The sequence below is a fragment of the Babylonia areolata genome, chromosome 2 (assembly GCF_041734735.1).
Source record: "Babylonia areolata isolate BAREFJ2019XMU chromosome 2, ASM4173473v1, whole genome shotgun sequence".
NCBI lineage: Eukaryota > Metazoa > Mollusca > Gastropoda > Neogastropoda > Buccinidae > Babylonia > Babylonia areolata.
In genome coordinates, this window is record NC_134877.1 from 65,728,520 (window position 1) to 65,752,745 (window position 24,226).

The window sequence follows — 24,226 nt, forward strand, 5'->3', positions numbered from 1 at the left end:
TTTACACCTACCATCAGTGTTTCCTTTACACCTACCATCAGTGTTTCCTTTACATCTACTGTCAACGTTTCCTTTAGGGGTTAGGGGGTGCACGAGGGGTAGTTCCTCTAGAGGGGGGGCTTGTCATACTCTTCAGGGAGTGGTTCGTCCTCTACTGGTCCCCACCGGCACCCAGCTCTCACCTATGGGTCCTAGAAGCTGCTAGCATGCAGCAGCGTCCAACCCTCGGGCAACGACTTTGACAGGCTGGCTAAACTAGGTGAGGGTAGCCAACGGGTCTCAAACCCTCGGTGAGTTAGGGCTTGTATACCCAAACATATGAAGACTGGATCCAGCGGACTCTGCGGAAGAAACCTTCATGGTTCAACGGAGAGGAAGGCGGTTGCAGCAGAGCACTGTGGAGTGCTGAGGGCAGGATGAGGCACATAGGACATCCTGGTCATCCACTGCATCCGTTTCCATCTCCAGTCGTCTTGACCTCGTCTTGCCACTGGACAAGAGAGTGAGGTCGACGGCGCGCAACTCCTCCTCACTATAAACAAAGTCATCGCGCAAGTCATCAGTCATCCTTTATCCCATGCCATCATTTTCCCCAAGCCCTGTGGCGACAGGTGAGCGACGAAGCGACAGGTGTGGGTACACTGGCAGTCGTAGCCGCGGGCCTGCACACAGGCGGCTCAGGCCATAGGGTCGTTTTTCACCGACTGGAGCAGCGGTGGAGATCGGCAGCCCCCTGAGCGACTGAGCAGCCCTCTTCGGGACAGCACTGCTCACCTCCATGGCGTGAGGAAGGGGCTAGAAAAGGTGCCCTAAACATTGCCTGCTCCACACCACCGTAGTCAGCATACTGTGGCTGACGGGGACCCTACTCAAGCGGTCGACAAACAGAGGAAAGAAAGAAGAAAACAAGGAGCATCCCACTGACCACTGCCACATGGAACGTGCGTACGCTTCTGGACAGAGACGACTTGGACAGACCACAGAGACGCACAGCACTCACTGCGAGTGAACTAGCCAGGTACAACATCGACATCGCTGCCTTTAAGTGAGACCAGACTGGCAGAAGAAGGCGAACTCTGTGAGCGAGGAGCAGGCTACACCTTCTTTTGGAGTGGTCGCGGACCTGAGGAGAGACATGAGGCTGGAGTTGGCTTTGCAGTGAAGACAACCCTCGTTGGCAAGCTGGCTGGCCCCCCGAAAGGAGTGAACGATCGCATGATGACAATGAAACTCCCGTTATGCAACGGGAAGAAGTTTACCACCATTGTCAGCGCCTACGCGCCCACCATGACCAACCCGGATGAGATCAAGGACAAGTTCTATGAGGACCTGAATGCTGTCATCACCACTGTTCCCAATGCAGACAAGCTCATCATTCTTGGTGACTTTAACGCGAGAGTTGGCTGTGACAGCACCTCCTGGGAAGGCGTGATTGGGAAGCATGGGGTTGGTAACTGTAACAGCAATGGTTAACTACTTCTCCAGACATGTGCCGAGCACGACCTTCTTATCACAAACACCGTCTTCTGCCTCCCTACCCGTAACAGGACATCATGGATGCATCCTCGCTCTGGGCATTGGCATCTCATCGACTTTGTCATCATCAGGAAGAGGGACAGGCAGGACGTACAAGTCACGAGGGCCATGTGCGGTGCCGAGTGCTGGACAGACCACTGCCTTATCGTCTCCAAATTCAACCTCCGCATCCAGCTCAAGAGACGGCCTAAGGGCATGAAAGCACCCAAACGCCTGAATGTCAACAAGCTGGAGCTAGGCAACATCAAGCAGAGCTTTGCTGACACCCTGGAGGAACGCCTTGAGTCCACCGTGCTGGACAACCAGAATGTGGAGGCAGCATGGGGCGCACTGCATGAGACGGTGTACAACACTGCCATGGAGTGCCTTGGGCCTTCTGCCAGGAAGAACAAAGACTGGTTCATGAGAACTGCACTGAGATCAAGCAGCTGCTGGAAGACAAACGCCAAGCCTACAGAGCCCACATTGAAGATCCCAAGTCACAGTCAAAGAAAGACATACTAAAGAGCGCACGCAGCACCATCCAGCTGAAGCTGCGGCAGATGCAGGATTCCTGGTTGAGCAACAAAGCTGATGAGATCCAGGGCTTTGCAGACAGGAACGACATGAAGAACTTCCATAACGGCCTGAAAGAAGTCTACGGTCCCACCACCTCCGGATCTGCTCCAGTCCTCAGTACTGATGGTTCTACCCTAATCACTGACAAGGACGGGATCCTTGAGAGATGGGCTGAACACTTTGACAGCTTACTGAACCGCCCTTCCACCATCAATGATGAAGCCATCGACTGACTCCCCCAGGTGCCAGTCAGTGAGTCACTGGATGCCATTCCAACTTTGGAGGAGACCCAGAAAGCTATCCGTCTGCTATCCAATGGCAAAGCCCCTGGCTCAGACTCCATTCCAGTTGAGGTCTACAAAGAAGGTGGTATGGCGCTGACTGAGAAGCTTCATCAGCTGTTCCAACTCATCTGGCAGTATGAGGCAGTTCCACAGGACTTCAAAGACGCTTCCATCATACACCTGTACAAGCACAAAGGAAATCGTCAGGCCTGCGAGTCGCAGGCAAGACTCTGGCCAGAGTGCTACTCAACCGTCTCATAGCGCACCTTGAGCAAGGTCTCCTACCAGAGAGCGAGTGTGGCTTCTGGAAAGAACGCGGGACTACTGACATGGTGTTTGCTGCCAGGCAGCTCCATGAGAAGTGCCTGGAACAGAACGCCGACCTTTACTCCACCTATGTCGATCTGACCAAGGCCTTCGATACTGTTAGCAGAGATGGCCTTTGGAGAATCATGGTGAAGTACGGATGTCCCAGAAAGTTCATCACCATCATACGGCAACTACACGATGGGATGCTGGCCCAAGTCCAAGACAACGGAGAGACTTCAGAACCATTCCCTGTCTCCAACGGAGTCAAGCAAGGGTGTGTTCTTGCCCCCACCCTGTTCAGTCTCATGTTTTCAGCCATGCTGACAGATGCCTTCAGAGACGCTGACGTAGGCATTGGCATCAGGTACCGCACAGATGGCTCACTCTTCAACCTCAGGAGGCTTCAAGCAAAAACCAAGGTGAGAACAGATACCGTCAACGACTTCCTGTTTGCTGATGACTGTGCTCTCAACGCTGCCTCCGAAGCTGACATGCAACACATCGTCGACAAGTTCTCTGCTGCTTGTGACAACTCTGGCCTCACAATCAGCACAAAGAAGACTGAGGTGATGCACCAGCCAGCTCCAGGAAAGCCTTATGTTAAACCAAACATCTTCATCAACAGGCAACGACTGAACGCGGTGGAAAAGTTCACATACCTGGGCAGTACACTCTCTCACACAGTTGTCATTGATGACGAGGTGAATGCCAGACTCGCCAAAGCCAGCGCTGCCTTCGGCAGACTCCATAAGAACGTTTGGAACAGGAGAGGCATCACCCTGGAGACAATGCTCAAAGCATACAAGGCCATAGTTCTCACCACACTGCTCTATGGATGTGAATCATGGACGGTCTACAAACGCCACACCAAAAAGCTGAACCACTTCCACACCACCAGCCTCAGAAAACTTCTCGGCATAAAGTGGCAAGAGAAGATCCCTGACACAGAGGTGCTCACTCGTGCAAACTTGCCCAGCATCTACACCATCTTGATGCAGGCCCAGCTGCGCTGGGCAGGCCATGTAGTTCGCATGCCGGATCACCGGCTCCCCAAGAAACTGCTGTACGGCGAACTCCAACATGGCAAGCGCTCCCATGGAGGCCGAAAGAAGCACTTCAAAGACACTCTGAAAGCTTTTCTGAAGGCCTTAAAAATCAGCCACGACACACGGCAGCTGAATGCAATGGACAGACCAAAGTGGCGTTCAGCTGTCCACAAAGGCGCCAAATCCTGTGAGGCCAACAGAATCGCTGCAGCAGAGCAATGCAGACAGGCCAGGAAAAGCAGTGCCAGCAAGTCCCCGACAGCCGCCATCATCCCCTGTCCACACTGCGTCAGAACCTTCTGGGCGCGGATTGGCCTGACCAGTCATCTGCGCACCCACAGAGCCCAACCCACCCACCCCCAGGATGACTAGATGGTCCTTGTCGACCCCGACGGACGAACCACACCATCAGTGTTTCTCTTACATCTACTGTCAACATTTCCTTTACACCTACCATCAGTGTTTCCTTTACAGCTGTCAACGTTTCTTTTACATCTACCATCAGTGTTTCCTTTACATCTACCATCAGCGTTTCCTTTACATCTACCGTCAGTGTTTCCTTATCAGTGTTTCCTTTACATCTACCATCAGCGTTTCCTTTACATCTACCGTCAATGTTTCCTTTACATCTACTGTCAACGTTTCTTTACATCTACCGTCAATGTTTCCTTTACATCTACTGTCAATGTTTTTTTACATCTACTGTCAATGTTTCCTATACATCTACTGTCAATGTTTCCTTTACACCTGCTGTCAATGTTTCCTTTAATCTACCATCAGTGTTTCCTATACATCTACTGTCAATGTTTCCTTTACACCTGCTGTCAATGTTTCCTTTAATCTACCATCAGTGTTTCCTTTACATCTAACGTTTCCTTTTATACCTGCTGTAAATGTTTCCTTTACATCTGTCATTTCCTTTACATCTAATGGCGTTTCCTTTGCACCTGGTGTCAACGTTTCATTTACATCAACTGTCAACGTTTCCTTTATATCTAACGGAGTTTCCTTTACACCCGCTGTCAATGTTTCCTTTACATCTACCGTTAGTTTCCTTTACATCTACCATCTACATTTCCTTTACACCAACTGTCGTTTCCTTTACACCTACCATCAACTTTTCCTACTGTCAATGTTTCCACTGTTTCCTTTACACCTATCTTCGTCATTTCATTTACACCTATCATCTAAATTTCCTTTACACCTACTATCAATAAATCCTTGGCGAAGCAGGGTACAAATACTTGTTACCTGGCAAACGACCAAAGTGGGAAAGTTATCCATGGGCAGACTATGCTAGTTACCAGGCACATCACAAAAGTGGGAAAGTTATCCATGGTCAATGCTAGTTACCTGGCACACGACAAAAGTGGGGAAGTTATCCATGGTCAATGCTAGTTACCTGGCACACGACAAAAGTGGGAGAGTTATCCATGGTCAATGCTAGTTACCTGGCACACGACAAAAGTGGGAGAGTTATCCATGGTCAATGCTAGTTACCTGGCACACGACAAAAGTGGGAGAGTTATCCATGGTCAATGCTAGTTACCTGGCACACGACAAAAGTGGGAGAGTTATCCATAGTCAATGCTAGTTACCTGGCACACAACAAAAGTGGGGAAGTTATCCATAATCAATGCTAGTTACCTGGCACACGACAAAATTGGGTGAGTTATCCATGGTCAATGCCAGTTACCTGGCAACGACAAAAGTGGGAGAGTTATCCATGGTCAATGCTAGTTACCTGGCACACGACAAAAGTGGGGAAGTTATCCATGGTCAATGCTAGTTACCTGACACACGACAAAAGTGGGGAAGTTATCCATGGTCAATGCTAGTTACCTGGCACACAACAAAAGTGGGGAAGTTATCCATGGTCAATGCTAGTTACCTGGCACATGACAAAAGTGGGAAAGTTATCCATGGTCAATGCTAGTTACCTGGCACACGACAAAAGTGGGAGAGTTATCCATGGTCAATGCTAGTTACCTGGCACACGACAAAAGTGGGAGAGTTATCCATAGTCAATGCTAGTTACCTGGCACACAACAAAAGTGGGGAAGTTATCCATAATCAATGCTAGTTACCTGGCACACAACAAAAGTGGGGAAGTTATCCATAATCAATGCTAGTTACCTGGCACACGACAAAATTGGGTGAGTTATCCATGGTCAATGCCAGTTACCTGGCAACGACAAAAGTGGGAGAGTTATCCATGGTCAATGCTAGTTACCTGGCACACAACAAAAGTGGGGAAGTTATCCATGGTCAATGCTAGTTACCTGGCACATGACAAAAGTGGGAAAGTTATCCATGGTCAATGCTAGTTACCTGGCACACGACAAAATTGGGGGAGTTATCCATGATCAATGCTAGTTACCTGGCACACGACAAAAGTGGGGAAGTTATCAATGGACAAACTGTACCAGTTACCTGGCACACGACAAAAGTTGGGAACTTTTCCATGGTCAATGCTAGTTACCTGGCACACGACAAAAGTGGGGAAGTTATCAATGGACAAACTGTACCAGTTACCTGGCACACGACAAAAGTTGGGAACTTTTCCATGGTCAATGCTAGTTACCTGGCACACGACAAAATTGGGGGAGTTATCCATGATCAATGCTAGTTACCTGGCACACAACAGAAGTGGGGAAGTTATCCGTAATCAATGCTAGTTACCTGGCACGTTACCAAAGTGGGAAAGTTATCCATGGTCAATGCTAGTTACCTGGCACGTTACCAAAGTGGGGAAGTTATCCATGGTCAATGCTAGTTACCTGGCACACAACAAAAGTGGGGAAGTTATCTATAGGCAGACTGTGCTAGTTACCTGGCACACGACAAAAGTTGGGAACTTTTCCATGGTCAATGCTAGTTACCTGGCACACGACAAAAGTTGGGAACTTTTCCATGGTCAATGCTAGTTACCTGGCACACGACAAAAGTTGGGAACTTTTCCATGGTCAATGCTAGTTACCTGGCACACGACCAAAGTGGGGAAGATATCCATGGTCAATGCCAGTTACCTGGCACACGACCAAAGTGGGAGAGTTATCCATAGTCAATGCTAGTTACCTGACACAACAAAAGTGGGGAAGTTCTCCATGGTCAATGCTAGTTACCTGACACATGACCAAAGTGGGGAAGTTCTCCATGGTCAATGCTAGTTACCTGGCAAGGACAAAAGTGGGGAAGTTATCCATGGTCAATGCTAGTTACCTGGTACACAACAAAAGTGGGGAAGTTATCCATAATCAATGCTAGTTACCTGGCACACGATGAAAGTGGGGGAGTTATCCATGGTCAATGCCAGTTACCGGCCACACAACCAAAGTGGGAAAGTTATCCATGGGCAAACTGCGCTAGTTACCTGGCACATGACCAAAGTGGGGAAGTTCTCCATGGTAAATGCTAGTTACCTGGCACATGACCGAAGTGGGGAAGTTCTCTATGGTAAATGTTAGTTACCTGGCACATGACCAAAGTGGGGAAGTTCTCTATGGTAAATGTTAGTTACCTGGCACATGACCAAAGTGGGGAAGTTCTCCATGGTAAATGTTAGTTACCTGGCACATGACCAAAGTGGGGAAGTTCTCCATGGTAAATGTTAGTTACCTGGCACATGACCAAAGTGGGGAAGTTCTCCATGGTAAATGTTAGTTACCTGGCACATGACCAAAGTGGGGAAGTTATCCATGGGCAGACTGTACTGCTGGCTGAAGTCCACAATAATGTCCACAAAGTAGGCGCCGAATCGCTCTGCTTTGGCTGCCGACAGGTCTTCAATCTTCTGCAGATTGGCGACATTGCTGGGTCTGGGGACAATCCACTCTTCTGTCATCCTCTCCTCACAATCTGGAGGTACCTTTTATTCTTTTAGAATATACTAATGTATCAGTTTTCAGTTTCAGTTTCAAGGAGGTGTCAGAGCATGCAGACATAACGGTATACATAAGAAAAAAAAGAAAGAAACAAAAATAGAATGATGTATCAGAACTGAAATACTACAAATATATAATCCATTCACAGATTAAAAAAAGAAAAAGAACCAAACCAAAATCAGTGTATAGTTACTTAAATGAGGGGATTTAAAACTAGGTAATAAAAGCCCCCAAATAAAGTAATTTCTGGGCTACAGGTGATACTTTTTCTCTTGACGATGATGCTGTGCATCATACATAAGTGCACCTTACTGGTGGATAAAGTTAGTAAAAGAACAAATGAGAATTTTATAACCAATTATTAAAGAAAATCATAATCTCAAAAACAGTACTGATGAAATAAAGGGATAAACTGGTCTTGCTAGGAAAATCCTTGAAAGAAATCAGATGTCGCCAAAAAGCATTTCATTGAAAAAAAACGTCAACTTCACCTGCAGACAACTGTCCAAGAGAGCAACCTTTCAGTAATATCTGGCATCTCACCAATAGATACTTGTCGAATGACTGTCACCTTAAGTAATTTCTGGTATCTCACCTACAGATAATTGTCCACTATATGCCACATTTTATCAATTTCTGTTATCTCACCTACAGATTAACTTCCAACGAATGTCACCTTTTAAGCAATTGGTCATATCTCACCTATAAATAATCATCCCATGAAAGTCACCTTTAAGTAATTTCTGCTGTCTCACCTGCAGATATGTGTCCAATGATTGTCACCTTTTAAGTAATTTCTGGTGTCTCACCTTATAGCTTCAGTTGCAGTTTGTCAAGGAGGCGATCGGACAAATCCATGAACACAACACCACATCTGCTAGGCAGATACCTGACCAGCAGCAAAACCCAGCCGGCTTAGCCTGGCCTCGAGTGCATGCAAATATGTTTGTGTACCTACCAGAGTGGATTTCTTCTACAGAATTTTGCCAGAGGACAACACTCTCGATGCCATGGGTTCTTTTTTAGTGCATGAGGTACGTGCTGCACAAGAGACCTCAGTTATCGTCTCATCTGAATGACTAGATGCTTAGTTTGATTTTCCAGTCAAACTTGTGAGAAAGGGCAAGAGCGGGATTTGAACCCACACCCTGATGGACTCTCTATGTTGGCAGCTGAGTGTCTTAACCATCCTGCCACCTTCTCATGTATAGAGTATTGTCAGTGAATGCCACCTTTAAGTAATTTTGGTTATTTCTCCTGCAGATAATCACCCCATAAATGTCACCTTTAAGTTATTTCTGTTATTTCGCCTATAAGTCCAAGAAATGTCACCTTTTAAGTAATTTTTGGTATCTCACCCACAGACAATCATCCAATGAATGTCACCTTTTGCATCAGCGGTGTTTCACTTGTTTGTCTGCTGGACGTTCACTGTCTGTGCATGGCTAAACACAAGAAAACTGGATAAAAAACAAACAAACAAGAACTTCAGTGCCTCATTAACATGTCAGTGTGCTCAGGGTTCACACCACACTGTGAGCCACAGTGGAAATGCTTAAAATACTGTCTGCTGGCAGACAGGGTTAGGTGTTGGACTTCTGTGTTCACAGTGATCAGGGTTTGAAGCCCCATTTCAGCATGACATTATGTCCCAGGGAAAGACACTTTACTCGATTTTCCTCACTTCATCCACGTATGAATGGGTAACTCATTTCACTTGGGGGGATGGGGGGGGCTGACATAGTGGAAGGATAAGATTGGGCACTGCCTTCCAATGCCAAAGCCCTAGACACAGTGGATATGAATTCACTACCACCCGATGGTCATAAAGGCTATAAGACCTGTAACCTCTGAAGCGTACATACCTGATGCGAGCCAGATTGATGAGGACCTTGTTGCTGGCGATGTTATGGGGAGTGAAGCCCGTGTCTTGGGAGATCTCATTTCGCTGTTTGACCAGTTTCGCATACAGCTCCATCTGAAAGGGTCCACCACACCTCCACAATCACTGACTGACTGATATGGATACTTATAAAGCACCTATCCTCAATTAGAGACCAAGCTCTAAGCGCTGTACAAACTCAGTCATTTGCACCCAGTAGAACTGACTGACAGCGACATTCAGGTGCTCATCATTCATTTCCTGTGTCGTTCAGTCAGGCTTCAGTCAAGCACACGCACAAATCATCCATATCTAACGCATTTTAGAGAGGATTTTGCTATGTAATTTTGCCAGGAACAACCCTCTTGTAACCATGGGTTCATTTATTTGTATTAAGTGCACTCCACACACACGACCTCAGTTTATATCATCTCATCCACATGACCAGCAATCAGACCTATACTCAAGACCTAGTGGAGGGGGATAAAATTCTGGCAAACATTAGCTACTATGCCGCTGTTTACAATCATCATTAAGTTATTTCTGTGCCTTCCTGTGTAAAAAACCAACCAACCAACCACTCGTGTTACACAGGCATGCACCATATTTGAACAAATAAAACCTATCTATTTAATGTAGTGCTCTGAGCTTTGGAGGGTGCTGCAGATGCACTGCATTATGTGTCGGTGTAGCCATCACCCCCCGCAAGAAAAAGGAATGGATGCCTAAATGTTGGGGATAAAAACTGTCAAGTGAAAAACACCCCTCATGTGTACAGGAGCGACCATGAAAGCTGTAGCACACAAACGGAAAAGAGCTATAGTGTAGCTATAGTGTAGCACACAAACGGAAAAGAGCTATAGTGTAGCACATAAAAGTAAAGACTGGTAACTCTCTCCATTAACAAAGTACACAACTTCAAGTGAATGCTGCTTATGCTACCGATTCAGCTAGCACACAGGTAAATAAAAGGTACATTGGAACAAAACCAGTCACTTCCTCAAAAAAGGAAGCGCTTGTCCTTTTCTGATCATTTTACATGTGCACACAGCAGTGTAGCTACTTTGGTTTCCTCATTCTACAAGCTTAATATGTGGTACACATGTAAATATATATCCCTCCCCCAACCTCCTGTCCCTGCCTCCACACTGTTATTCTGCAGTTATTTTTGGTTTGCGGATAATTTTCATTGTCATTAACACTCTTTATCAGAGATGCAAATGTTTAAGTACTGAATTGTATATATATATATATATATATATATATATATATATATATATTGTATTGTTTTGAATTATACTATATTGTAATGTAATCTATTACTCTTTTGTCACATCATATTTCTGTGTGTGAAAGTCAGGTTGCTTTCCTGAAGGAGAGTGCGTCACTACAGTGAGAGTCCACCTTTTTCTTCTTCGTTTTTTTCCTGCCTGCAAGTGTATTCATTTTTCTAACAAGGTGGATTTTCCACAGAATTTTGCCAGGGTCAACCATTTTGTTGTCATGTGTTCTTTAACATGCAGTAAACACATGCTGCACACAGGACCTCAGTTTATCACATCATCAGAATGACTAGTGCCCAGACCACCACTCAAGGTCTAGTGAAGGGGGAGAGAAAAATACTGGCAAGGGTGTGGGGGATTCAAACCTGAGCGCCCAGATTCTCTCGCTTCCTAGGTGGACAAGTTACCGCAAGGTAACCGCTCAACTGCTGTTGCTGTTGTAACTGTTACTGTTACTCCTGCTGCTGCCGTTATTGTTACTGTTACTTGTATGTCAGTGAGCCAGACCTGATGTTTGGCAGTCTTCTTGTCGACCTCCGGTTCCGGGGGACTGCTGGAGACCACTGCCGTCGCACTTCTGCTGGTGGGGCTGGAGGAATATGAGAAGGAGGACAGTTTGGATGGGCCAGCACTGCTCCCTGGCCCCGCTCCCTGCATCGCTGGTCTGAAACTTCACCATGGCAACACAGCAAACTGATGTAATAGCACAGGCAACAGAAAAAAACACTCCCAAAAACAAATAACACACAAACAAAAGAAAAACCCACAAAAAAACCCCTTCAAATGAAATCATACTACCTACTGCACCAAATTCACATTTCATTCACAAAACGCTTGCTACATCATCATCGAACATGTCCTCAGTCCCCTAGAAAACGCTGAAAAAACAATGTAGAAGGCTAAAAAAGCCAACAAGCAAAAAAGCACCCAGTGAGAACACAACCTGTTGAGAAAGCGAAACTGGAACATGGCCAATGAAGTACAGAAACACAGAAACATCCGTACTCAGGGTCCAAGAGAAGCAACCTGGTGTCATCAGAACTCTACGTACAAACTGTTAGAACAACAAGAACAAAAAAAAATTCCACCCCCTCCACCCCCCTGCCCCTGCCCCCCCTCCTCCCCCACAGACCTGGCACTGGTTCTGATGGTCTGTTTGACAGTGGCAGCCCTGAGTTCGGACAAGAGGTCGTGACTGGGTGTGACCTGCATTGAGGGCGTGTCTCCCCCAGCCCTCTTGGCTTCTTGCAGCCAGCCCCGTGCCTTCTTGCTCAGCTCCACTGTTGCCCCGAACCCTCGCTCCACTGTCTTCTCCACCAGGTGGCCATTGAAGGTCAAACACTTTCCTGGTCAAAAGGAAAAAACCCTTGTAGGTCAGACACTTTCCTGGTCAAAAGGAAAAAACCCTTGTAGGTCAGACACTTTCCTGGTCAAAAGGAAAAAAAACCCTTGTAGGTCAGACACTTTCCTGGTCAAAAGGAAAAAACCCTCATAGGTCAAACACTTTCCTGGTCAAAAGGAAAAAACCCTTGTAGGTCAGACACTTTCCTGGTCAAAAGGGGGGGGGGGGGGGGGGGGGAAAAAACCCTTGTAGGTCAGACACTTTCCTGGTCAAAAGGAAAAAACCCTCATAGGTCAAACACTTTCCTGGTCAAAAGGAAAAAAACCCTTGTAGGTCAAATACTTTCCTGGTCAAAAGGAAAAAAACCCAGGTCAGTCAGGAACCTCGGTGTTGTCCTTGACAATACACTGTCCATGCAAAAATTTATCAGTCAGACATGTCCATGTCAGTCCTGCTACTGTCAACTGCGGCGCATCAGTGCCGTCCGGAAATATCTGTCCACTGACACAACATCTAGATTTGTCTTTCTCTCATTCTCTCTCGCCTTGACTACTGTAACTCTCTATTGTCTGGTTTGCCTGCTTCATCCATTCAGTCCCTTCAGCGCATACAAAATTCTGCTGCCCAATTCGTCCTCAGAAAGAAAAGATCTGAGCACATCACTCCTCTTTTGCAACATCTCCACTGGCTCCCTGTCTCACACCAAATAAAGTACAAGATCAGCACTCTATGTTATAGATGCATTCACAAAACTGCCCCTTCCTATCTCTGCGGCTGCCTTCACCTCTATACTCCATCTCACTCACTACGATCGGCTTCGGATCCACTCTGTTTACGCATACCCAGATTCAAACACTCGACTGTTGGCCGCCGTTCTTTCTCTGTCTCTGGACCCTGTGATTGGAATGAACTTCCTCTTTCGTTCTGTCAAGTCTCCACACTCAGCTCTTTCAAGTCTGGCCTTAAAACCCACCTCTTCCCAAAATAGCCTCCCTTGCCTGCCCTTCCTTGTCTTTAGTTTCTACAGTTTTAGAGTTATGCATGCGTGTGAATGACTGGTGCAAAAGCGCTTTGATTTGTTTCTCCACAAGATTCAGCGCTGTATAAATACCATTATTATTATTATTATTATTACTTTCCTGGTCAAACTGGAAAATATGGTGTTAACCCTATTTTGACCTGAGCTTTGTGTTTTTTGTTTTGGTGCGGTGGCTAAATGATAACTGTGACAGATTCTCGCCCGAGTTTGATCGCTGGTTTCAGAGCACCTGCTGGGTTATGGGTGAAGATTTTTTTTTCTTCTGACCTCCCAGGTCTAGCACATGTTTAGATCTGATAGTGCCTCAGCTTCCTTCGTGTGTTATGCATGCAGAAGATAAATACACACATTAAAGATCCTGTCGTCCATGTCCGCATATTTGACCCGAGCTTTGTCAAGTGCAGTGGATAAATGATCATAGTGACGGGTTCTCCCCTGAGCTCGATTGCTGGTTTCAGCTTACTTGGTGGGTTTAGGGTGATGACTTCCCCCCCCCCCCCCAACCCCCCCAGTCTCCCAGGTCCAGCATATGTTTAGAGCTCTTACTGCCTGAACCCCCTCTGAGTGTATATGCATGCAGAAGATCAAATACACACATTAAAGATCCTCTAATCCATTCTCAGCATTAGACTGGTTATGGAGACTAGGACATACCCAGCATGCACATTCCTGAAAACAGACTGGCAACCTACGTGTGTAGTGCTTATGGCCATCTGTCATTGTGTGTATTGTAGATCTTATGGCCATCTACCATTGTGTATATACTGGTAGCTATTATGGCTATCTGTCATTGTGTGTAGTTCTTATGGTCATCTGTCATTATGTAACTGGCAGATCTTAAACCATCTACCATTGTGTATTGTAGCTCTTATGGCCATCTATCATTGTGTATATTGTAGCTCTTAATCTTATGGCCATATACCACTGTGTGTATTGCAGCTCTTAATCTTATGGCCATCTATCATTGTGTGAATTGTAGCTCTTACAGCCATCTGTCATTATATATTTGGTTGATCTTATGGCCATCTACCATTATGTATTTGGTAGCTCTTATGAATATCTACCATTGTGTGTATTGTAGCTCTTATGACCATCTGTCACTGTGCGTATTGTAGCCCTTATGACCATCTGTCACTGTGCGTATTGTAGCCCTTATCACCATCTGTCATTGTGTGTACTGTAGCCCTTATGACCATCTGTCATTGTGCGTATTGTAGCCCTTATGACCATCTGTCATTGTGTGTCTTTGGTAGCTCTCGCAGCTATTTGTCATTGTGTGTAGTTCCTATGGCCATCTGTCATTATGTATTTGGTAACTCTTATGGCCAAATCATTGCAAGAAATGAATGCATGCATGTTTTTTTTTGTTTTTTTTTGTTTTTTTACCTTATCCCACTTCAAGGCAGGTCAGTATGTGTAAATCATGTGTTAATGGCAAACAGTGCATGTATCCATTGAAATCTTTTTATCTTTATTTCAAATTAATTAACTGATTTATTCATTTGATATCTATTCATTAATTCAATGATGTATCCATTTATTCATCTGTCCTTTTTTTCCCCCTCAAGGCCTAAGCGCGATGGGTTACGCTGCTGGTCAGACATCTGCTTAGCAGATATGGTGTAGTGTATATGGATTTGTCTGAACGCGGTGACACCTTGAGTGACTGAACTGCACTGAATTAAATCTGATATCACTTCATAATAAAAACAAGTGTCCTTTTTTTTTTTAAACCTAAACTTTACAATGACTTTAAGGAAACAACAATCTATAACTACCACATGAATACTATGTCCATGTCCCTGAATCTGTCACAGACAAGGGTTTGCACAGTGCTAAATCATCATCATTATTCTGTGACAGAAGAGAATGCCTGGTCAGAACGTCTTTCAATCTTTAGGATCTGGAAAAAAGGTTTTCTGGTCTCAAAAGTCAAACCTACTATTTCCTTAACCCTAGTCCTGTATACACACATCGGGATCAAACACCCACACTAAAGAATCCACAATCTGTCATCATTCAGTGCTCTATGAAAACTGGAACATCGCCAGCATCAAAAACCATGGTGGAGGGAGTGGTAATCGATGGTCACCAGTGGGCTAAAAAGCTGTCAGTCCACTTCACCCCAGCCCATAGCTTGACTCAAAAGAAACTCAACCAGATACCATACCCTCCCTCACACTCACCCAAAGCTTTCCAAAACTTCTGCGTTCTGTTCCTGAAACAGACAAAAATAGTGCGTTGCTTTGTTAAGAATGTCTGAAAGAAACAATGAAGATGACAGTTACACAGGTGCATCACTGAAATTCACCCTGTTTTGTAATTTACTAATGCTTTAACATGCCACTGAACCACAAGGAAAATTTCTCAAAGAGTATGCTTATTCTAACACAAAGCACCTATCCAGACAGGGAATATCTACAAAAAATATATCAACCAAAATGAAAGAGGCTAAGGTACTGTACCACCCAGAAAGGTTAAACAGAGTAAAAGCACACAATTCTTCTGTTCACAGATATACCGGATCATAGTCAAGGCATGAAGAAATATAAAAAAAAAAGAAGTATGTAAAACAGAATGAAAACCTGCATATATTGTTACTGATATAAGGAAACACAAACAACTGTAAAAAGCATTCTTTTGATCAACCTCAACAGAACACAAACTGTTATCTTTCTCACATACACACACAGACACACACGCACACCACATCACACACCACACCACACACACAAACACCATCCAAACACAAATCACACACATCACTCATATCAAAGCATCAAGAAATCATCACACACCACACCACACACACACAAACGCATGTATGCACACACACAGCACATGCTCTCAGGCCACTTTTCCCATATCCAGTTTAAGTTTTCCACCACCATCCTTTCCTTTCTACTTCCAACTCCCCCCACATCCCCACACCACACACTTACTTTCCTGAGCCAAACAGCCTGTGGTTAATCAACTGGTGGAAGTTCTGCAGCCGCTGTGTGCGGGAACCACACAGGAACAGAATGGGAATGCTCAGTCCAAACCGGTTTCCTGTCACCTGTCAAATCAAATTAAATGATGCTGCTTTTTGCCTCACTGACCACTAAGGCCATCTCAAGGCTATCGCCATGTTAGCAACTACTTCAAGTCAAGGGTAAAAAAAAGTACAATCAAAACCAGTCACTGCTTCCAGATTTTCACTCGAAGAGTTTTAAAAAAGATTCCAGAGATTAAAACATTCAAATCTGATTAAAAATATTCACTTCTTTCAAGAAGCCCATTAGTGTCCATTGAGGGACATCACGAAACAAAGTTCTCAGAGAATCAGCTGTGTAATGTCTGTGTCTAACGTCATGCAGATCCCAGCAGTCAGTGAGTATGTGTTTCACAGTGAGAGGCTCGTCACAGGGAATACATTGAGGGGCCTCCTCCCCCTTTAACAAGTAAGAATGACACCTGTCACACACACACACACACACACACACACACACACACACACACACAGAGGAACATTGCATATACTACAATGTTCACAGATCTCAAACACACACTCTCAAACCCTCACCGCAACATCCATTTTTCATAGCCTATCACCATTTATTTGATCAAAGCAGTGTTATTCCAGCTCTTCAACATTCCTTATCCAGATGGATCTACAGATATCACAACTGTTGAAAAACTTTGTTAGCATTCTTTATTTTTCGGATTTTGGAATGTTCAAGATGTTGTTCTTTCCATTCCTTTCCATTACCAAACTGGCAATACCTTTTTATATTCTGCCAGTAAATTTCATACACTGTCCACACTGGTGTCTATATTTTGCAGTGTAACATGATGAATGTGTGCAGTGGTTTTCTGTTTTTTGCTGAATGAACACAGGAGTGAATCGTGTTTTGCTGGTGAGTTTTGTTTTTGTTTTTTTTTAGATCGAAGGCAAGTCAGTACATATGTTATTCAGATCTTGGAGCAAAGTATGTCATTTTGACCAAATCACAATGAGCGTGCAAGAATCTGATTTGATCGAAATTACATATTTGCCACCAGACAAGAATAATGATAATGATAACAATAATAATGAGCACTTATTCAACAATTTTTCTCAAACAGAGCTCAAAGCGTTCTTCTCAAATAGAGCTTAAAGTGCTTTACATGCACAAAAAACTCATTATCCATAAACAATGACATAACAAACCAATCAGTTTACACAAACTTCACGCAGACATCATGACACACAACTCATCCAGCTTACTTGCTCACACACACACACACACACACAGCATGGATAGGACGCAGTTCAGAACTGTGGTGGAAGAGGTGAAAAGACCCAGACCAGAAGGGTGGGGATCCAGACGTTCACCTCAATGGCAGTGGAGCCAGAATCTTATTTGATCAAAATAACATATTTTGCATCCAGACCTGAATGCAAGATAGAATAGAACAGAATAAAACAGAACATGTCTTTTCTACCAAGTGCACCAGGGCCACAAGGAATATTGGGGGAGATAGTACATAAAAAGATACAAACATACATTGAAAATCATACACAAACACTGATACAGTAGAATTTTGGACACACACATGTTCATGTCAATATAAGTACTTGTGCATGTATGCTCACACACACACACATACACACACACACCAGAATAACAGGAACCAGATGCTCACCTAAACGGCAGTGAAGCAAGAATCTTATTTGATCAAAATGAGGTATTTCGCGTCCAGACCCAAAAGCAAGATGAACACCAGGGTACCAGGAAGCGGACGCTCACCTCAATGGCGGTGAAGAGCTGCTGCACCTCCTTGCCCAGGTCCACAGCTTCGTCCTGAGGCACCAGTGTCTCCGGGGTCTGCCAGTCCCTGTTGCTCTGCAAGCCCTTCCGTTGACTGCTCTCAATCCTGTGCACAACCAAGGTGTTGTGGTGGCCTGGTGGTAACATATCCATCTTGGAAGCAAGAAAATCATCTTCTTTTTCGTTCGTGGGCTGCAACATCCACATTCTCTTGCAAGAACACAAGTGGGCTTTTACGTGTATGACCATTTTCACCCCGCCATATAGACGGTGTGCATGCTGGATATGTTCTTGTTTCCATGATCCACCGAACACTCACATGGATTACAGGATCTTTTACGTGTGTATTTGATATTCTGCTTGCATATACACAAGAAGGGGGTTCAGGCACAAGCAGGTCTGCACTTATGTTGGCCTGGGAGATTGGAACAATCTCCATCCTTTACCCACCAGGTGCTGTTACCAAGATTCGAACCCAGGACCCTCAGATTGAACGCTTTAACCACTTGGCTATTGTGTCCACTGCAAGAGAATCTGAGTGTACGAGACCAAATCCCACACTTGGCAGTATTTTCTCCACCCCCACCAAACCTTGAGTGGTGGTCTGGACGCTAGTCATTTGGATGAGATGATAAACCAAGGTCCCAAGTGTTGCATGCACTTAGCACACATAAAAGAACCCATGGAACAAAAGTGTTATCCCTGGCAAAATTCTGTAGAAAAATCTGCTTTGACAGGAAAACAGATACCCTTGCAGACAGAAAAAAAGGGTGGCACTGCACTGCAGCGACATGCTCTCTATGGGGAGAGCAGTCCAAATCACATGCAAAGAAATCTGTTGTGTAAAAAGAGTAATGCATTACAATACAATACACCCTCTAATTAACTGCTGCCGTACACACTGATGTTCCATGCATCAGCTTAAACCAGCATGGAAAATGCTCTTTTTCTTATATTGCTCAATTTGTCTGGAATTCTCTTCCTAAATATCTGCGCTATTCCTCCACTCCGATCTTTTCAAAGCAGATCTGTCCTGCAAAGATCTGTTCCTCTCCGGGGAAAGAGTGAACTCCGTAGTCGCACCTCCATGCCACGTCAATGTGGGTGTTCCTTCAGTGGGACACGGGGCAGGATGGAGACGACTAACGCGGCACGGGTGCGGATGACTGGCGCGATAACTAAACTAGATCTTGGCCTCTCCACTCAAGGAGGGTCACAGGCTGAACCAATCATGATGGAGGAGGTTCTGGCCCCCCAAACATGCGGCATACAGGCCCACTGGTGTGTGGACATGCCCTGATGCCCATGAACCAGACCCCCAGCTATGGGTTAAATAGCTGGACAGGTGGAGTTCGTAAGCCATAACAGGCAATTTTCTAAGAGAAGGAAAACTGGACAAAAAGCCATGAGCTGCTCTGAAGTTGGAACATGTCAACTGAGGCCAGCAGGCAGACCTCCTGCAGAGTCACAAACAAAGGAGAAGAGGCACTACGCATCACACCCAATATGGTCACGCACACAAAGCAGATCTGATAACTGAAAAATGTTTAGAAATCTGATAATAAGACGTGCATCTAGGAGGTCGTGTGTCTGTGTGTGTGTGTGTGTGTGTGTGTGCAAGTGTGCATGTGGAGTGATAGGCTAGAGGTAACGCATCTGCCTAGGAAGCGAGAGAATCTGAGCACGCTGGTTTGAATCACGGCTCAGCTGCCGATATTTTCTCCCCCTCCACTAGACCTTGAGTGGTGGTCTGGACGCTAGTCATTCGGATGAGACGATAAACCGAGGTCTCATGTGCAGCATGCACTTAGCACACGTAAAAGAACCCACGGCAACGAAAGGGTTGTTCCTGGCAAAATTCTGTAGAAAAATCCACTTCGATAGGTAAAACAAATAAAACTGCATGCAGGAAAAAAATACAAAAAAAATGGCTGGCGCTGTAGTGTAGCGACGCGCTCTCCCTGGGGAAACCAGCCCGAATTTCACACAGAGAAATCTGTTGTGATAAAAAGAAATACAAAATACAAAAATGTGTGTGTGTCTGTCTCCGTCTGTTTGTCTCTGTGTGTGCAGCTTTGTATTTACACCGGTTTATTATCATTGACTCACTTGTGTAAACAAAGTGAGTCTATGTTTTAACCCGGTGTTCGGTTGTCTGTGTGTGTGTGTGTGTGTGTGTCCGTGTGTCTGTGGTAAACTTTAACATTGCCATTTTCTCTGCAAATACTTTGTCATTTGACACCAAATTTGGCATAAAAATAGGAAAATTTCAGTTCTTTCCAGTCATCTTGTTTAAAACAATATTGCACCTCTGGGATGGGCACAAAAAAATTTAAAAAAGAAGCCTAATTATATGCAAACTGCATTTACTGTTATATTTATATTTTTTGTATTCTCTAAACTTGGCACTTTGACCTCTTATTCTGACACAACAACAAGAGGAGTCATTATTATCATTTTTTGTTCAAACAGGAACTTCTTTTGCTAAGCATGGAAGTTTTATTTATTTTTGCAAACGTTTTGGTGCAGATAGTAAAAAAGGGAAATTACTCTGTAATTAATGCTAGGGGACTTAATTTATCACAAGTGAGTCTTGAAGGCCTTGCCTCTCTTGTTTTCTTTTCTTTTTTTTTCTTTTTTTGTGAGGTGGGTGGGTGGGGTGTGGGCATTTGTGTCAAGTACCTAGAATAACTTTTCTTCTGATGTATGAACTATTCAATACACACTGACTATATTTATCTACCTCACCCATCCCTTTCCTTCCCCCATCCTCAATACAACATTCTCATAGAACTTCAAACATCTGCAAAACAAACTGCCCCAGACTCCTCCCCCCCCCTCCACCTCCACCCCTACACACACACTCGGCCAAATCAAAGACCTTTGGGTACAGTTATCACAGCAGTTCTGAGTGCCTCCAACATCCAGACACTCCCGCCCTTCAAAATGATTCAGCAGCAACCTGCAACACACACACACACACACACGCAACATTCAAAATTTAACATTCATGCTAAAAACAGGCAATTGGAGGAGCTTGGAAGGGAGGGGTTTTTGGGGGGTGGGGGTGGGTGGCAGGTGGGAGGGGGCAGAGAAGGCAGAGGAAGCCTCAGATGACAGAAGGGAAGGGAAGAGTGGTGGTGGGGAGGGGTCACGGACCAGGAAGAGAGAACTGAGAGAAAAGAAACGAGGGTCATGACTGACTGCTACTGTGGCCTGTGTGTGTTCAAATCCCTTTCTGAAATAAAGAGGAAGCACCATCTTGGGCATTGGGACCAAAGTTACGGCCTGAGTGTATGCCCCAAGTACATACCTGACGTTCACCGTCATGTTCCCAGCCACTACTGCTCCAAATACACAGATGCATGTAGCCACACATACAGGGTATCCATTAGCATTATACTAAATATCCTAATACCAGTTCCACATTTTCTTTACACCCTTTAGAGTCATTACTGATATAACTTGAATGTTGTATCTATCCAAACAATGACTGTTAAGGTTGAAGTTCCCATAACCCACAATAGCCATCAGGGCAGTGCATTCCACTGTGTGTAAGGCTTGGCATAAGAAGGTGGAGCACAATTTCCTTTTGCCGTTTTAACCATCCCCATCTGAAATCAGACACCCATCAACACTTGGGTGGAGTGAGGAAAATCGGGGTAAAAGTGCCTTTCCCAAGGACACAACACCTTGCAAAAACAGGGCCTGATCGCTGCTGAATACTTGATCTGAGGGTCCCGGGCTCGAATCTTGGTTATAGCACCTGGTGGGTAAAGGGTGGAGATTTTTCCAATCTCTCAGGTCAACATATGTGCAGACCTCAGTGCTAGTGCCTGAACCCCATTTGTGTGTATACGCATGGCGAAGATGAAATACGCATGTTAAAGATCCTGTAATCCATGTCAGCTTTCAGTGGGTTATGGAAGCAAGAACATACCCAGTGTACACCCCCACTCCCCCCAGAAAACGGAGTATGGCTGCTCACATGGCGGGGTAAATAAACAAAATGGTCATACATGTAAAATGTTACATGTCTGTCTAAGTGTGCATGTGTATGTGCCTGAAATCTGATCAAATGACACAGGAAATGAATGATAAGCACCCAATGGCAGCCATTAATCTGCTCTATCAAGGTAGGCAACCTGTTGTGCAAATGAGTTTGAAAAGAGCTTACAGTTTGATCTCCAACTGAAGATAGGTGCTATATAAGTATCCATATCAATTCCAATCAAATCAATAATGATCGCATCCAGTCCTCTACAGTGGTGCCCCCTACCTGCGACGACATGAAGTGGTGGCCAAATACTCTTGCATCTTGTGCATCATCCGAGTCTTGTGTTCCCGAAACTTTTCGCTGCGAATGTCTTTGAGGAAATGTCTGCCAATAAAAAAAAAATCAAAAAATCACACCCAAAAGTAAATAAATAATCAGACAGTAAAATAAACACACAGAATACATTTGGAAATATGAACTCCCTCCCCCAACCCCCAAAAATGGGTATGATTGACTATAAAACACAGTAAAAATGGTCATACATATAACACCCCCCACCCCCACCCCTCCCCACACAAATAGGAGTGGTCATAATAATTTCAACCCACCAACACAGAAAAAGAGAGAGAATCTTTTACCAAGTCTCCAGCACTACATATGCCCAAATCTTGGCAAGACTTTGAAATTTTGATCATATAATTTGCCCCCCAAGCACCTATTCAACCATTTTTTGCTCAATTCTTCAAATGCCATTGTTTCAATAAATCCCCTTGTTTCAATAATTACATTCATTAGTAATTTGCTGATAGTACAATTAAGGTCACCTGTTTAAAGCTTGTCTTTTCTTGAAAAAAAAAAAAAATCTGCATACCAGAACATCTGGTTACTGGAACAGACTTACAACCCCAATTTCCCAATTACCAAGATGCCTTTGCACCTTTATGCATTTCAAAGTAAAAAAGTTATAGCGGCCCACAACAGTGAGAACAAAATTCTGTGCAATGTCATTCTGTCTAATAATGTTATAGACAAGACTGGGAGCTGACAACCTGCCGATGATGAAGTCGGCATCCGAGTAGAAGACATGGCAGGAGCTGGGCATTCCATCACGCCCTGCTCGCCCCACCTCCTGGTAGTAGGACTCTATGTCCTTGGGAGCTGAGGACACAATGCAAATCACTGCGCTTAATACAGAACAGCCAGTGTTTGTACCAGTACAGACAGGTGTGGTGGCCGAGTGCTTAGAGCACTGGATTGTCACCTGAGTTTCCGGAGTTCAATCCCAATGTTTCGGCCCACCCGGTAGGTTAAGGGTGGAGATACTTCCAATCCCCCAGGACAACATATATGTAGCCTTGCTAGTGCCTGGACCCCCTAAGAGTGTATACCCATGAAGAAGATCATATATGCATGTTAAATATCTTGTAATCCAATTCACTGTTCAGTGGGATATGGAAACAAGAACTTATCCAGCATGCACACCTCTGAAAACAGAAAATAGCTGCTTACATGACCGGATAAAAAGAGTAATACATGTAAAAGCTCACTCGTAGATACGAGTGAACATGGGAGCTAGAGCCCTTACAAGAAGAAGAAGCAGCAGCTGTATGTCACAACAGTCATGTCAACTTTAGAGCAGAGAGTTTAAAGTACCACCAGTTTGTTAGTTTGTCGCTTGTTTGTTTGTTTTCGCAGTCTCATCATCCATGCTGCCACTCATTCCGAACCCCCCATACACAGCCACGCTCTGGTTCATCTGTCGCAGTCACAGTATCAGCAGTCCACAGGCAGACATTGATGTCATGCAATGCCAGAATGTGAATGCGGTGTGTCACAACAGTAAAGGACTATGGTCAAAACCACAAATAAAAAAAGCATGGACAGGAACATAGTATTGTAATGTATATATAACCAGACAGGAACATAGTATTGTACTGTATATATAACCACAGACAGGAACATAGTATTGTACTGTATATATAACCACAGACAGGAAAATAGTATTGTACTGAATATATAACCACAGACAGGAACATAGTATTGTACTGTATATATAACTACAGACAGGAAAATAGTATTATACTGTATATATAACCAAAGACAGGAACATAGTATATACTGTAAATATAACCACAGACAGGAACATAGTATATACTGTAAATATAACCACAGACAGGAAAATAGTATTGTACTGTATATATAACCACAGACAGGAAAATAGTATTGTACTGTATATATAACCACAGACAGGAACATAGTATTGTACTGAATAT

The 24,226-nt window shown here is 44.5% G+C and overlaps 1 protein-coding gene across 1 annotated transcript in view; it reads right to left on the minus strand.

Moving 5' to 3' along the window:
• The window catches only part of LOC143276411 (bifunctional 3'-5' exonuclease/ATP-dependent helicase WRN-like), a 54,747-nt gene that overhangs the window by 8,252 nt on the left and 22,269 nt on the right, over window positions 1-24,226 (minus strand). The window contains exons 13-22 of the mRNA XM_076580899.1: window positions 23,003-23,111; window positions 22,236-22,337; window positions 20,838-20,918; window positions 17,936-18,062; window positions 16,106-16,221; window positions 15,350-15,381; window positions 11,915-12,128; window positions 11,290-11,452; window positions 9,483-9,595; window positions 7,401-7,551 (exon numbers count right to left, since the gene is read on the minus strand). Coding sequence (XP_076437014.1) covers window positions 7,401-7,551; window positions 9,483-9,595; window positions 11,290-11,452; window positions 11,915-12,128; window positions 15,350-15,381; window positions 16,106-16,221; window positions 17,936-18,062; window positions 20,838-20,918; window positions 22,236-22,337; window positions 23,003-23,111 — 1,208 coding nt within the window. The remainder of the gene's footprint in view (window positions 1-7,400; window positions 7,552-9,482; window positions 9,596-11,289; window positions 11,453-11,914; window positions 12,129-15,349; window positions 15,382-16,105; window positions 16,222-17,935; window positions 18,063-20,837; window positions 20,919-22,235; window positions 22,338-23,002; window positions 23,112-24,226) is intronic.